General features: G+C 49.7%; 1 protein-coding gene across 3 annotated transcripts in view; it reads left to right on the plus strand.

Moving 5' to 3' along the window:
- Positions 1-9,192: 9,192 nt before the first annotated feature.
- Positions 9,193-16,355, plus strand: part of ZDHHC18 (zDHHC palmitoyltransferase 18) — a 32,972-nt gene continuing 25,809 nt past the window's right edge. For all 3 annotated transcript variants that reach the window (XM_039474188.2, XM_039474189.2, XM_010345807.3), the window contains exons 1-2: positions 9,193-9,622; positions 15,909-16,069. In XM_039474188.2, coding sequence (XP_039330122.1) covers positions 9,294-9,622; positions 15,909-16,069 — 490 coding nt within the window. In that variant the 5' untranslated portion in view covers positions 9,193-9,293. The remainder of the gene's footprint in view (positions 9,623-15,908; positions 16,070-16,355) is intronic.

Below are 16,355 nucleotides of genomic sequence, written 5' to 3' on the forward strand. Positions count from 1 at the left end.
TTCCTGTAGCCACCAAACTGATTTGCTACAAATAAAGCAAAAATTATGCATGTTGCAGAATTCCATCAGCTGAATTCAGTTTAACTAAGTCTTTCCTGTGATTCAGAAGGAGTAGGATCCTGAAACTTGGAATGAGGACATCTTATTTGATTCAGACAAATGTGAAAATCTAGATTTCCCTTACTCTCTGAGCTTCTCTTGCTAATAGAAACATCTTGTTGACTTGTGCCTCTGGAGACCAGGCTCTCCTTGCTTGAAAATCTTGTAGGGCAGAATATATACTTTGCAAAGACATGGCATTCTCCCCAAGATCCACTCAAGCCACCTTTGTCACCACCAGACCCACAACTAGGATGCAATCTCAGCATTCTCCAAGGAAGCGAGTACAAAATCTGACTCAGAAGGAAAAACTTATACATCACAATCATTCCAAGATTTATAGACATAAATCTGGGAAGTACATATGGGAGTGGATTCTTTTTTTTTTTTTTTTTTTTTTTTTTTGAGACGGAGTTTTGCTCTTGTTACCCAGGCTGGAGTGCAATGGCGCGATCTCGGCTCACCGCAACCTCCGCCTCCTGGGTTCAGGCAATTCTCCTGCCTCAGCCTCTTGAGTAGCTGGGATTACAGGCATGCGCCACCATGCCCAGCTAATTTTTTGTATTTTTAGTAGAGACGGGGTTTCACCATGTTGACCAGGATGGTCTCGACCTTTTGACCTCGTGATCCACCCGCCTCGGCCTCCCAAAGTGCTGGGATTACAGGCTTGAGCCACCGTGCCCGGCGAGAGTGGATTCTTAAAAATGTTAGACCTATCAGGATGAAATATAATGTAGGACTGAGCCAAATTTATTGATGTATATGCACTTGTCAGAGATCCTGAATTTAAAATGTTACCTCATACAGCTACAAGTGGCTCTAATGGCTCACTTGGTTGGTTGACTGAAAATCTGACTTAGTGGTACCTCTGATATTTTATTTTGTTTTGTTTAAGATAGGGTCTTGCTCTGATGCTCAGGCTGGAGTGCAGTGGCACAATTTCAGCTCACTGCAGCCTTGACTTCCCAGGCTCAAGCAAGCCTCCTGCCTCATCCTTCTGAGTAGTTGGGACTACAGGTGTGTGCCACCACGCCCAGCTATTTTTTTTTGTTTGTTTTTAGATGGAGTTTCACTCTCATCATTCAGGCTAGAGTGCAACGGCACAATCTCGGCTCACTGCAACCTCCACCTCCCAGGTCAAGCGATTCTTCTGCCTCAGTCTCCCAAATAGCTGGGAATACAGGTATGTGCCACCATGCCCGGCTAATTTTTGTATTATTAGTAGAGACAGGGTTTCACCATGGCCAGGATGGTCTTGAATTCCTGACCTCAGGTGATCCACCTGCATTGGTTCAAGACCAGCTTGGCAAATATGGTGAAACCCTGTCTCTACTAATAATACAAAAATTAGCCGGGCATGGTGGATCATTAGCTGGGCATGATGGCTTATGCCTGTAATCCCTGAGGCTGAGGCGGGTGGATAGCCTGAGCTCAGAGTTCATGATCAGCCTGGGCAACATGGCAAAACTCTGTCTCTACTAAAAATACAAAAAATTGGCCAGGCGCAGTGGATCACTCCTATAATTCCAGCACTTTGGGAGGCCGAGGTGGGTGGATCACTTTAGGTCAGGAGTTCATGACCAGCCTGGCCAATATGGTGAAACCCTGTCTCTATTAAAATACAAAAATTAGCTGGGTGTGTTGGCAGAGGCCCCATCTCTACTAAAAATACAAAAATTAGGCCGGTCACCATGGCTCATGCTTGTAATCCCAGCACTTTGGGAGGCCGAGGCGGGTGGATCACCTGAGGTCAAGAGTTGGAGACCAGCCTGACCAACATGGAGAAACTCCATTTCTACTAAAAAATACAAAAAATTAGCTGGATATGGTGGCACATGCCTGTAATCCCAGCTACTCAAGAGGCTGAGGCAGGAGAATCCCTTGAACCCAGGAGGCAGAGGTTGTGGTGAGCTGAGATTGCACCACTGCACTCCAGTCTGGGTGACAGAGTGAGACTCTGTCTCAAACAAGAAAAAAAAAAATTAGTCGGGCATGGTGGTGTGTGCCTGTAGACTCAGCTATTTGGGAGGCTGAGGCAGGGGAATCACTTGAAACTGGAAGGCAGAAGTGTCAGTGAGCTGAGATCCGCCATTGTACTCCAGCCTTAGTGATCCCAGCTGGAGAGAAATGCAGAAACTCTCTTTCTTTTTTATTTGTTTTTGGAAACAGAGTGAGACTGCATTTCTTTGTTTTGGGGGAGTGGGTGAGAACATACTTATACAAAAGATAGTTGCGCCTTGTTAGGTGGAAGACTAGAGTTGCCTTGTTGTATGGAGGTTAAAAAATGTAGAGGCAGGCTGGGCATGGTGGCTCATGTCTGTAGTCCCAGCACTTTGGGAGGCTGAGGTGGGCAGACCACAAGGTCAGAAGTCTGACACCAGCCTCGCCAATATGGTGAAACCCCATCTCTACTAAAAATACAAAATTAGCCAGGTATGGTGGCGGGCGCCTGTATTCCCAGCTGCTTGGGAGGCTGAGGCAGGAGAATCGTGTGAGGCCTGGGAGGTGGAAGTTGCAGTGAGCAGAGATGGTGCCATTGCACTCCAGCCTGGGGGACAGAGCAAGACTCTGTCTCAAAAAAAAAAAAAAAAAAGTAGAGGCAAATGCATGTGGATGCTGAGGAGCCAAAGAAGTGAACTGTGCCGGATATTATTACCTCAGCTCCAAACCAGCCTGTCTATACACAGCTTTGAGTTACTGAGGCTGGGGTTCTGCAAGACAGCTTCTACTTTACCAGCTAGAGCTCTATGTTTGGCTCTGCCAATAGGGGGCACTAGAGGGAGACTGCAGAGCTGGAAGGAACAGATCTGCTCCTTCCTATTACTTTCATTTCCTATGAGAGTGAGCCTAACAATGTTCTTTCACCTTAAGAGAATTAGTTCTTTCTTGCAGTAGAGCCGAATTTAGTTTGCAATTTCCAATTGCAGAACCAAGTTTATCATGCCTCAAAGACACCAGCACTGCTGAATGCGGTAGCATGCACCTATAGAACCAGCCACTCAGGAAGCAGAAGGGGAAGGATAGCTAGAGCCCAGGAATTCGACGCTGGTAGTGTGCTAAGGTCAGGCCTGTAAATAGCCACTGCCCTTTAGCCTCGGCAACATAGCAAGACCCCATCTCAAAAAAAAAATCATCTAGTTGGCACTCTTCCTCAGAGGTCAGAGTTTTAGTTTCTGTTCTAAGCTTCTAATTTGTAATAATTCCAACCTTTTTTTTTCGTTTTTTGTTTTTTGTTTTTGAGACAGACTCTTACTTTGTCGGCCAGGCTGGAGTGCAGTGGTGCAGTCTCGGGTCACTGGAACTTCCACCCTCCAAGTTCAAGCACTTATCCTGCCTCAGCCTCCTGAGTAGCTGGGATTACAGGCACCTCCCACCATGCCTGGCTAATTTTTGTATTTTTAGTAGAGACAGGGTTTCACCATTTTGGCCAGGCCAGTCTTGCACTCCTGACCTCGTGATCCACCCACCTTGGCCTCCCAAAGTACTGGGATTATAGGCATGAGCCACCTCGCCCAGCCCCAACCTAGTTTCTTTGTTCCCTCAGCCAAGGAGTTCGTAGCTGCTTCCTGCTGTTACTGCCTCTGTGATACTGTAACCTTTCAGTTATCCTGGGCTCAAATGGTGATCTTCCCACCTCAGCCTCCTGAATAGCTGAGACTATAGATGCACACCACCAGGCCTGGATACTTTTTAAACTTTTTGTAGAGACATAGTATCACTATGTTGTCCGTGTTAGTCTCAAACTCCCAAAGTGGTGGGATTACAGGCATGAGCCACCACACCTAGCCTTAACTTTTTATATAGATTGACAAGTATTTATGTATAATTTTATTTTGCTTAAGGAACCCAGTTCAAATAATTCTTTTTTTTTTTTTTTTCCAGACAGGGTCTCATTCTGTCGCCGAGGCTAGAGTGCAGTGGTGTAATCATGGCTCACTGCAGCCTCCACCTCCCAGGCTCAAGCCATCCTCCCGCCTCAGCCTCTTGAGTAACTGGGACCACAGGCATACACCACCATGTTCAGCTAAACTTTTTTTTGGTATTTTTAAAAATAGATATTGGGTTTTGACATGTTGTCCAGGCTGCAAATATATATATATATATATATATATATATATATATATATATATATTTTTTTTTTTTTTTTTTTTTTTTTTTTTTTGAGATGGATTCTTGCTCTGTTGCCCAGGCTAGAGTGAAGTGGCACAACCTTGACTCACCACAACCTCCACCTCTTGAGTTCAAGTGATTCTCCTGCGGCAGCCTCCTGAGTAGCTGGGACTACAGGCGCACACCACCATGCCCGGCTAATTTTTTATTTTTAGTAGAGACGGGATTTCACTATGTTGGCCAGGCTGGTCTCAAACTCCTGACCTCGTGATCCACCTGCCTCAGCTTCCTAAAGTGCTGGGATTACAGGCATGAGCCACCGTGCCCAGCCAATTCTTTATATTAAATTATTATTATTATTATTATTATTATTATTTTGAGATGAAGTCTCACTCTGTTGCCTGGGCTGGGAGTGCAGTGGCATGATCTCAGCTCACTACAACCTCTGCCTCCCAGGTTCAAGCAATTATCCTGCCTCAGCCTCCCAAGTAGCTGGGATTATAGGCACCCACCACTATGCTTAGCTACTTTTTTGTATTTTTAGTAGAGATGGGGTTTCACCATGTTGGCTAGGATGGTCTCGAACTCCTGACCCCATGATTCACCCACCTCAGCCTCCCAAAGTTCTGGGATTACAGGTGTGACTCACCGCACCAGACCATGTTAAATTATTTCTGTTCAAATAACTGGGATGGTTTCTGTCTCCTGACTAGAGTCTAACTGATGCAGACTCCAGTACTGGCCAATCATATCTTATTCTGACTCTTTCCAACTCCTTCCTTTATAGTTGCAGGGTGAGTGGGCATAGCATCTACCTTCCACACTGTTGAAGATGACAATTTCACCAAATATTTTGCTATAGCATAACAGACATCTCCAGCCATCCACCTTGCTTTATTTAATCCAATATATGGCACTGAATTAATGATCAAGCAGCAATCCAATGCCTGGCCATTAATTCAGTGCCATATATTTTTGTTTTTATTATATCAACATCCCATTCCTGATACTACTTTCTGTATTGATAAGAATCAGTTGCCGGGCGCGGTGGCTCAAGCCTGTAATCCCAGCACTTTGGGAGGCCGAGGCGGGTGGATCACGAGGTCGAGAGATCGAGACTATCCTGGTCAACATGGTGAAACCCCGTCTCTACTAAAAATACATAAAAATTAGCTGGGCATGGTGGCACGTGCCTGTAATCCCAGCTACTCGGGAGGCTGAGGCAGGAGAATTGCCTGAACCCAGGAGGCGGAGGTTGCGGTGAGCCGAGATCGCGCCATTGCACTCCAGCCTGGGTAACAAGAGCGAAAACTCCGCCTCAAAAAAAAAAAAAAAAAAAGAATCAGTTAATTGCTGTAGTAAATTACCTCTCAAACTCATTGGCTTATACAACAAAACTGTATTTCTTGCTCAATTCAGTGTTTAATATAAGTTAGTCATAGTAGAGGAGAGTTCTGCTCTGCACAATTATGCAGGGACCCAAGTTCCTTCCATCTTGTGGCTCCACCCTCTTCTAAGTTCTTCAGAATTTCCTCTACTCTGATAGATAGGAAGGAAGGAGAGCAAGGATCAACACCTGGGAGTTTTATGGGCCATCCTAGGAGTAGTACCTGTCACTTCCACTAGCTAGAATTCAGTCACAAAGCCACATCTGTCTGTTAAAGAGGCTGGGAACTGTAGGTATTGGTGAGAACAAGATGTTTATACTACATTAAATGGCTAATTAGTGACATTTAAGATAAGTTTTAGGGGAGTGATGTAGACAGTAGCCAAATTGTAAGAAGTTAGGAAATCATAAGGGACAAGGGGTTTTGCCATGATGCCCAGGCTGATCTCGAACTCCTGAGCTCAAGCCATCCACCTGCTTCAGCCTCCCAAAGTGCTGGAATTACAGGGGTAAGCCACCGTGCACAGCCTTTTTTTTTTTTTTTTCAAACAGGGTCTCACTCTGTCAGCCAGGCTGGAGTGCATTGGCACAATCATGGCTCATGGTAGCCTTGACTTCCTGGACTCAGGTGATCCTCCCACCTCAGCCTTCCAAGTAGCTGGAACTACAGGTGCATGCCACCACATCCGGCTAATTTTTTTTTTTTTTTTTTTTTTTTTTTGAGATGGAGTTTCGCCCTTGTTACCCAGGCTGGAGTGCAATGGCGCGATCTCGGCTCACCGCAACCTCCGCCTCCTGGGCTCAGGCAATTCTCCTGCCTCAGCCTCCTGAGTATCTGGGATTACAGGCACGTGCCACCATGCCCAGCTAATTTTTTGCACTTTTAGTAGAGACGGGGTTTCACCATGTTGACCAGGATGGTCTCGATCTCTTGACCTTGTGATCCACCCGCCTCGGCCTCCCAAAGTGCTGGGATTACAGGCTTGAGCCACCGCGCCCGGCCCAGGTAATTTTTAATTATTTTTGTAGAGATGGGATCTTGCTACATTTCTGAGGCTGGTCTTGAACTCCTGGGTTCAGGGAATCCTCCCACCTTGGCCTCCCAAAATGCTGGCATTATAGATGTGAGCACTATACCCAGCCTTGTTTTTTAATTGATAAAGAATTGAGCGGCTGGATGCGGTGGCTCATGCCTGTAATCCCAGCACTTTGGGAGGCCGAGGCGGGCGGATCACCTGAGGTCAGAAGTTCGAGACCAGTCTGGCCAACATGGTGAAACCCCATCCTAAAAAAAAAAAAAAAGAAAGAAAGAAAGAAAAGAAAAAAGTAAAAGGACTGAGCATGTATTTGCAGTATCAATGAACAGGAAGAGAGATAGGACATGAGTTTAGAGTTTTATCAGGCTTAAATAAATAAATAAAATGGAGTTCTATTGGCCTTAAAAAAAAAAAAAAAAAAAAAGGACATGAGTGGAGGGTTGGGCATGGGCTTGGGCAGAAGGAGGCCTACATCTTCTAAGATGAGAAGAAAGGATAGATGCAAATCAAGAGAAATTAGGAGATAGAGAGGAGGTGAACTGAAAATCAAGTAGGATTGCTTTGGTTTCTATAAGGTGAGGAGAAAAAAGAAAAGGTTTCAGGTTGTGAGAGGACCTAGTTAAGGTGGGACAGCAGGAATCTGTACTGGAACCAGTATGTCTAGTTTTGTGACTTTGTTCCACAGCTAAGGAGCAAAAGGGGAGGAAGGTCACCATGTGGTTCGCTCAAGGTGGGGCTCATTAGTTTGAGAGCCTGTGGCACCAAACACACAGCTGAGCAGCCTTTGGCATGTATATCAACTATGCAAGGTCTCTGTTGTTGGCTTCCTACTCCTCCCATTGTATATTGTTACTTCCTTTCCTACTTTCTCCTATCCTAGTCTCCAGTTCTCTTTTTCCTTACACTTTTCATTAGGTTTTACAGTAACCCCAGCGTGACAGACACACCCTAAGCTTACCCCCAATGACTCCTGCCTCCAGGTATTTATGCCTTGTATGATTCCCTTTTCTTGAGTGCAGATGGGTCCTGTGCCTTGCTTTTAACCACAGGAGATGGCAATGATGATGGGATGATACCTGTCACATATATAATAAGCTATATAAAACCCTGTCTTCATAGTCTGGAGCTAGAGACCCTCATTGTCAGCTTCATGAAGTTAAGTGGCCATGTAGGAGAAGCCTGCATGGCAAGGAAATGTGATCATCTCTAGGAACTGCAGGTGGCTTCTGGAACCTGAGGGAGGCCTCCAGCAAACAGCCAACAAAAATCCCAGGCCCTCCTCAGTTATATGTTGGAAGGAAATTAATTCTGCCAACAACCCAAATGGGCTTGCAAGTGGATTCTTCCCCAGGTAAGAATGCAGCCTGGCTGATACCTTGATCACTGATCAAGTTATGAGAATTATACCAGGCTGCATTCTTATCAAGGCTGATCCAGATGAGAATGCAGCCTTGATGACACTCTTGACCGCAGCCTTGTGAGACTCTAAGCAGAGGACCCAGCTAAGCTGTTCCTGGGCTCCTGACCTGGAACCTGTTAGATAATGTTTGTCTGTTTGTTTTTGTTTTTGTTTTGTTTTGAGACGGAGTCTCACTCTATTGCCAGGCTGGAGTGTGGTGGCGTGATCTTGGCTTACTGCAACTGCCAGTTGCAGTGATCTTGGGCTCAGGTGGGTAATTCTCCTGCCTCAGCCTCCTGAGTAGCTGGGATTACAGGCACGCGCCATCACGCCCAGCTAATTTTTGTATTTTTTTGCAGAGTCAGGGTTTCACCATGTTGGCCAGGGTGGTATCGATCTCTTGATTTTGTGATCCGCCCACTTCAGTCTCCCAAAATGCTAGGACTACAGACGTGAGCCACTGCGCCCAGCCGATAATGTTTGTTTTAAGCCTTAAATTTGTGGTAACTTGTTACACAAAGTAGAAAACGAATACACCCAGAATTTCTGAAAAAACACTGGGGCCCTCAGGAATGACCGCTACATTACGTGCTACCTAAGAAACTCTGGGCCTGGGCCCAGGATACAGAACTTGGTGAACGAGGTCAGAGGGTGTGCCACACAGCCCCAGTGGGCACTCTGGACTTCAAGGTAGAAGAGGCCCTGGCTTTCAAAGCCAATCGTGTGCCCCCTCTAACCCCCACACCCCCGCCTGCCTGCCTCTGCAAATGCCTGTCAGTTCGGACCTCAGAGGTGGGCGAAGGCTGGCCCTGGAATTACCGACTGCCAGAGGTAGATCACGAAGTCCACCACCTGAATCTCGGCGCTTGGCACAGTGCGTGGTACACAGTGGACGCCCAAGAAACGGCTTGCTTGCAGAACAGAAAGAGCCTTCGAGTGCGCATCTGCGGGCCCCCTCTTTGTGCAGAAGGGAAAAGGGAGACTGGGAGCCCCAGGGACCTGCGGGGCCCCGCCGCGGGTCAGGGCCGGCCTACGGCCGAGCGCCATCCCGGGCCCAGGCGGAGGGGGCGCTGCGGCGGGAGGCCACGGCGGGCGGTGGCGGCGGGCCGGGGGCGGAGCGGCGGCGGGGCGGCCCCAGTGAGCGAGCGAGCGAGCGAGCGAGCGCCGCGCGCGCCGCCGCTGCCACCTCCGCTGCTTGGCCAGGTCCCGGAGCGGCCCGGCCGGCCCGCGGGGCGCGGAGCCGAGGCCCGCGGCCGGCCGCATGAAGGACTGCGAGTACCAGCAGATCAGCCCCGGGGCCGCCCCGCAGCCTGCCTCCCCGGGGGCGCGCCGCCCCGGCCCCGCCGCGCCCCCGACCCCCGGCCCCCGGCCCGCGCCGCCCGCCGCCCCCGCCCCGCCGCGCTGGAGCGGTAGCGGCAGCGGCAGCGGGAGCGGGAGCCTCGGCCGCCGCCCGCGGCGCAAGTGGGAGGTGTTCCCGGGCCGCAACCGCTTCTACTGCGGCGGCCGCCTCATGCTGGCCGGCCACGGCGGCGTCTTCGCGCTCACGCTGCTGCTCATCCTCACCACCACCGGCCTCTTCTTCGTCTTCGAGTGAGTTCCACCGCCGCGGCGCCCCCTCCCCGCCCCCTGCCGTGCACCTCACCTTCCCAGTCCCTACTGGACACTCCGTGCCCTCCCCTTCCCCTCCCTGGCCCTCACCCTCCCCGCCCCTTTGGGGATCCTCCTCGGGCCTCTTGTCTGCCCCTCTGGCCCCTGCGCAGCCGCATCCCCGCCAGACGCCTCATCTTCCCTGGTCCATTTGGGTACCCCATCTGTGCTGGTGCCCTCCACCCTCCTAGCAGCTCCATCCTCCCTGGCCCCACCCTGGCACCTGTCTGCCTGCCACTGCCAGGAACACCACCATCCATGGCCCCCATCCTCGCTGCCCTCTCATAACCTGCACCTGGGCTCCTTGGACAGACCCCTTCTGCCCACGCATCCTGGACTATCTCTTGCCAGCCCCCCAAGTTCTTTCTGACCCTTGTATCCCTTCCTGACTACTTCTAGATTTCGTGTGTCCTTTGGCTGTGCACACCCACCATAAACATCCTAGTCATCCTCGCTGTCCTCTCCGGGTTCCTCCAGGGTCCCCTCCTTTTCTCTACTCGCAGTCACCACCCCCTGCTTCTGCTTCAGCCTTCTTCTGCTCCTGCCTCAGCCATGCACACCCCAGGCCCCAAGGCATCTTTTCTCAAAATCTTTGGGCCTGTCAGGCCCCCTTTCCTTCTCCAGCACCTTCCTTAGGTTCTCCAGAGCTTCCTGTCCTTCCCTCAGCCCCCACCTGCCTCCGCTCTGCAGGATCCCAGGCCCTGGGACCCCTCCTGACCACCTGGCCTTCTTTCTCTGCCTAGCATTCTAGAATGTCCCTCTGGCCTGTTTCACATCAGGAACAGCTGCAGGGCCTTGTTTTTCAGAAAAAAGTTCTGAATGCTTTTGCCTGACAGGTCATATTTGCCCCCCTTAGGTTTTTGACCTCTTCATATCCCGCACTGACCAGGATTGGCCCCCACACAATCTCCATTTTGTGGGTGGAGGATCACATATTTGTATTGGAAGTTTTCCACCCACCTCTGAGCCACCCGCACTGTGATTCCTTGCGCACACACTCACAGGGCCACACACCCACCCTGTGTTTTAGGAGTCTCGCTGTCCTCTCCCAACTCCCTATCCTTTGTGGCCATCCCTCTTAATTATACAATGTAGTTAAGAACTCTTAGGCCGGGCGCGGTGGCTCAAGCCTGTAATCCCAGCACTTTGGGAGGCCGAGGCGGGTGGATCACGAGGTCGAGAGATCGAGACCATCCTGGTCAACGTGGTGAAACCCCTTCTCTACTAAAAATACAAAAAACTAGCTGGGCATGGTGGTGCGTGCCTGTAATCCCAGCTACTTAGGAGGCTGAGGCAGGAGAATTGCCTGAGCCCAGGAGGCGGAGGTTGCGGTGAGCCGAGATCGCGCCATTGCACTCCAGCCTGGGTAACGAGCGAAACTCCGTCTCAAAAAAAAAAAAAAAAAAAAAAAAAAAAGAACTCTTAACAGACCTGGTTCAAATCCCAGCTCCACCACCCGTCATTGCATGACATCAGGGCAGTCACTTTACCCTCTCAGAGACCCATTTTCCTCATCAGTAAAATGGGATTTATAATAGTAGCCACCCCGTAAGGTTGTCCTGAGGGTGGCATGAGGTCACACATGCAAGCTTTTAGCCCAGTAACAAGCACTCAACGTTGGCAGCTATTAGTACTTGTGTTGTCTTTATCAAAAAACACTTCCCAAGGCATGTGGCCATGGGAATGCTGTCATAGAGACGCCAGCTCCAGGTACCCTTTCTAGCTGCCAGCTCATGTATCTGCAACCTTGGGTTTCCCCTTGAAGCAAGGTGAAGACTTCCTATAAAATAGCTTCTCCTTTCACCCTTTACCACACACTGCCCTTTTTTTCTGAGTAGGGTGGATAAAAAAGTTCAGGGATGATTTATAAGCAGAAGCTCTGGGCTGAGTTTCGGATCCACTTCCCTGGGCCAGCCATGTGACTGTTTTGGAAGTGCCTTTTCCAGTATCCCCTCGGCTGCCCTCTGGGTCCCCACACTCAGGGATGCAGCCCAGGCAGGAGGAAGCAGTACTTGCTGTGGTTGACCCTCATGACCCTGCAGTGTGCTATCTGGCCTAACTTTTGACCTAGAAGTAGGACCTTCTTTGGGCTGGCTGAGTATCTTCACTGGTGACTAGCGAGGGAGAAGCAAGGACTTCTGGGTTTGGGAAGAGCTTGTGAACCATGTCGTAGTTTGTCCCTGCTTGTCCTCATTGGGGGTTGGTAGATTTGGCAGAAGGGTTTGGGTTTGGGCCGAGACCTCTCCTGGGTCTGGACTGGATGCTTCCCATTGCTCTGGGAAAAGGTAAGGTGCTCTCTAAGCCTTTCCTGCTGTGAATGGGTTTGCTTCTTTGTTTGGCTGGATGGATTGTTGCACAGGCCTCCAGCAGGGCTTCCAATTTCTGCCTCACTTCTCTCCCCCACACACCAGCCAGAGCACTCTTTTGATTCTAAGTCAGGCCTGAATCCTCCCTGGCTCCTGCTCACTCTGTCACCGTCTTCCCTCCAGGCATGTCATCCTCTGTGCACACTCCTACCTCTGGGCCAGTGCTTGGAATCCCCTTCCTACAGGTGGCCCCATGGCTCACTCTGTCACGTTAGGCCTCCCAGGTTCATCTGCACAGCATAGCAAACCACTCCCCTCCAGCACCTTTTCTTTCCCCTCATTTATCGTTCTCTGAAGCACTTGCCACCACCTGACATATTACATTATTCTTGTTTGTTGGTTTCTTGCTTGTCTTTGTCCATGAGAGCAGGACATTCTTCTCTGTTGCATCCTTAGTGCCTAAACCAGCACCTGGTGTTCAGTAGATGCTCAGTACAGTCAATACTTATTGAATGAATGAAATGACAGTATATTTGCTGGGAGCCTGGAAACCCTAGTTCTGTCATTGGCTGGCTGGATGACCTTGAACCTAGCTGTGGGCCTGGGAGAGCTCTGGGCTTCTGGAAAATTAGGAGGGTAGAAGTTGGTGGTTCCTGCAGGCTCTACGAGTCTTAGATTTCAAGTCTCTGTTCCTCCACACAAGTATGGTCTCCTATGAACTGGATTCATTGCCATGTGGGTGACACTGAGGGCTCACTGGTTCTGTTTGAGGGTCGGACCCAGAGACCATTGAGATGCATGGAGCAGAGCGTGGCCTACTGGGAGCCCTTGGCCTTGGCAGTCTGCTCCTTAGGGGAAGGGCTTCTCTGGAGGCCAGAGCATCTGATGATTGAGATTTCAGAAGCAGCATACAAGTGTCCACTGGTGTGTGCCTACCATGCCACTCCTGGAAGCTTGGCTGGTCTCAGACCTCCCAGGGCTCTGTCATCTCCTTACCCCATCAGGTGCTACTCTGGTTCTGGAGTGGTGGCTAATAGCATGAGCTGCAAAGTCAGACCTGGCTTGGGCCCCACTTTAGCACTCCTGAGCCACATGACCTTGGGCAGTTTACTTAAGCTCTCTGAGCTCTAGTTTCCTCATCTGTAAAGTGAGGAGTGTAACTTCACAGGGTCTCAGTGAGGTGTTTTTTTTTTTTTTTTTTGAGATGGAGATTTATTCTTGTTGCCCAGGCTGGAATGCAATGGCACGATCTTGGCTCACTGCAACCTCCACCTCTGGCTTCAAGTGATTCTCCTACCTCAACTTCCCAAGTAGCTGGGATTACAGGTGCCTGCCACCATGCCCTGCTAATTTTTTGTGTTTGTAGTGGAGACGGGGTTTCACCACGTTGGCCAGGCTGGTTTTGAACTCCTGACCTCAGGTTATCCACGCGCTTCAGCCTCCCAAAGTACGGGGATTACAGGCCTGAGCCACTGCACCTGGCCCAGTGGGGATTTTATAAGAAAGTGCATAGGAACTTCTTAGCCTGGTACCTAGCCCATAGTAACTATCTGTACTTCATATATTACTAATAGTAATTTATTAATTAGGGCAGTGTCTGGCACATAATAAGCCTTCAAAAGATAGCTATTTTTCTTTCTTTCTTTTTTTTTTTTTTTTTTGGTCTTTTTGGTTTTTTCCTTTTTGTGGGGAACAGGGTCTTGCTATTTTGCCCAGGCAGGTCTCAAATTCCTGGGCTCAAGCTATCCTCCCGCCTCTGCCTCCCTAAGAGCTGGGATTACAGGTGTGAGCCACAGCACCCGGCGATAGTAGCTATTTTTCCGTACCCTGGCAGCAGGGAAAACCATTCATTCATTCAACAATTATTTACCGGCTACTTCCTTAGTGCCAGGTGCTGTGCAGCTGGGAATATAAAGCTGAACAAGAGAACACAGTCTATACCCACAGAGAAGTTTTTTTTTTTTTTTTTTTTTTTTTTTTTTTTTGAGATGGAGCCTTGCTCTGTCACCAGGCTGGAGTGCACTGGCGCAATCTCAGCTCACTGCAACCTCCGACTCCAGGGTTCAAGTGATTTTCCTGCCTCAGCTTCCTGAGTAGCTGGGATTACAGGCACACGCCACCATGCCCAGCTAATTTTTGTATTTTTAGTAGAGATGGGGTTTCATCATGTTGGCCAGGGTGGTCTCCATCGCCTGACCTTGTGATCTGCCCACTTAAGCCTCCCAAAGTGCTGGGATTACAGGCTTGAACATCACACCCAACCTACTTTTTTTTTTTTTTTTTTTGAGACGGAGTTTCACTCTTGTCGCCCAGGCTGGAGTACGATGGCGTGTACTCAGCTCACTGCAACCTCTGCCTCCTGGGTTCAAGTGATTCCCCTGTCTCAGCCTCCCGAGTAGCAGGGATTACAGGTGCATCCCACCGTGCCTGGCTAACTTTTGTATTTTTATTAGAGACGGGGTTTCATCATATTGGTCAGGCTGGTCTCAAACTCCTGACCTCAAGTGATCCGCCCACCTTGGCCTCCCAAAGTGCTGGCATTACAGGCGTGAGCCACCATGCCTGGCTGAGCTTATGCTTTACTAGAGGAAAAACAGCCATCATATAGACAAGTAGCTGAAATCTATACTAAACGTTATGCAGGAAAGAAAGCATTGAGGAAGTTCGCTGTGTACAGAGTTGTCAAGGAAGGTCCTTCTGAGGAGGAAAGAGGAATCTGAGAAAAGGAACAGCAAGTGCAAAGGCCCTGAGGTAGGAGAGAGCCAGGCTTGTTCTAGGAACTGTCATGAGGCCATTCTGATGGGAGGAGCAGGAGCAAGAGGAGAGTTTTGCAGAATGAGGCTGAATCAGTAGGGTCCAGATCATGCCTGGCCTAGAAGGCCATGATAGGGAGTTTGGATTTTATTCAAAGTATAATGGGAAGCAATTGGGAGGTTTTAAGCAGTGAAATGACAGCATCTGATTGACATTTCCAAAAGATGGCTCTGGCTTCTGGGTGGATAGTGAGGTGACAACAGAGTAGATTGGCCACGGAGAGAGAGCCCTGATAGCTTCACTATCATGAGGCCATTCTCCTACCAGTGTCCAGGACTTCTAGAATGTCTCAGCTGTAAGATGGAGGAGGGGACTTGAGGAGGGCTGTGGAACCCTGTGGTAGGCAGCTTGCCTGGGGGACAGAAGTGTGACCATTCAGCTGGCACAGGCTATTCCCTAAGGCAGCCAGGCTCAGGAGGTCTGGCAGTACTGCCCTGGGGATGCCTCCTTCCCTTCGGTCACAGTTGGCAGTGGCTGGACCATGCAGTTCCCCCAGCCCTCCACTCATCCTTCAGGTTGGAGGTTAGGATTATCTCTGTTGCCTTTCCTGATTGTTGCACTGTGTTCCCCTCCCCCACTAGAGCACACATCACTCTGTGTGGCAATTACCTGTTTACATGTCTGTTTTCGCCACTAGACCATAAGCCACAGCGGGGAGGGACTGTTGTCTTATTCACCACCATTATTCCTGCTGCAATGAAGGTGTTACCTCCTGGCACAAAGAAAACCTCAGTAAATGTTTGTGGAGTGAGTGAGTGAATGAATGAGTGAGTGAGCACTGCAAGATGGTTTGACTTAGATGACAGTTCACTTCACCAGCATCTGCCTGAAGCTCTGTGTATAAAGGGATTCTCTGAGTGCAGAGGTTAGGAGTGCTGGGATCTATTGAACACGTCTGCCATGGGCTCAGGAGAAAGGATAACACAAGGATCAATTGGTAATATCTGTTCCAGGTACTTGTGGGGAAGTGACTGCACTCACTCAGAGCGAGGCAGTGTTCAAGACTGTGGTGGTGTTTGCTGGAATGACAGCGCCTGCCAGGTGCTATAGCCCTGTGCTGCAGGAAGCCCTTGGGGTGTCTGCTGATCTCTCTCAATCTCTCGTTCCAGCTGTCCCTACCTGGCCCGCAAGCTGACCCTTGCCATCCCCATCATCGCTGCCATCCTCTTCTTCTTTGTTATGAGCTGCCTGCTGCAGACAAGCTTCACCGACCCTGGGATCCTGCCCCGGGCCACTGTCTGTGAAGCAGCCGCCCTGGAGAAACAGATCGGTGAGGTTTCTACTCCCAGCCGAAGCTGGATCTCCATAGCTCCACATTCCCTGACTTGGGAGGAGGCCCTGGTTTTATCTTCCAAAACTATGGTGGGAACTGGGGATGCAGTCGTGAGCAAGGCAGGCTGGAGCTGACACCGGCATAGAGGGAGACAGATGATCAACAAGTGAGCAAATAAGTAAGCCAGAAATGCTGGCCAGCAAAGGCCCCTATGGCAGCCAGCGTGGAGCTGAGTGCGCTTCCTGGGGGCCAGGGACTGTTTTAAGCTCTTTATATGCATGAT

The sequence above is a fragment of the Saimiri boliviensis genome, chromosome 11 (assembly GCF_048565385.1).
Source record: "Saimiri boliviensis isolate mSaiBol1 chromosome 11, mSaiBol1.pri, whole genome shotgun sequence".
Lineage (NCBI taxonomy): Eukaryota > Metazoa > Chordata > Mammalia > Primates > Cebidae > Saimiri > Saimiri boliviensis.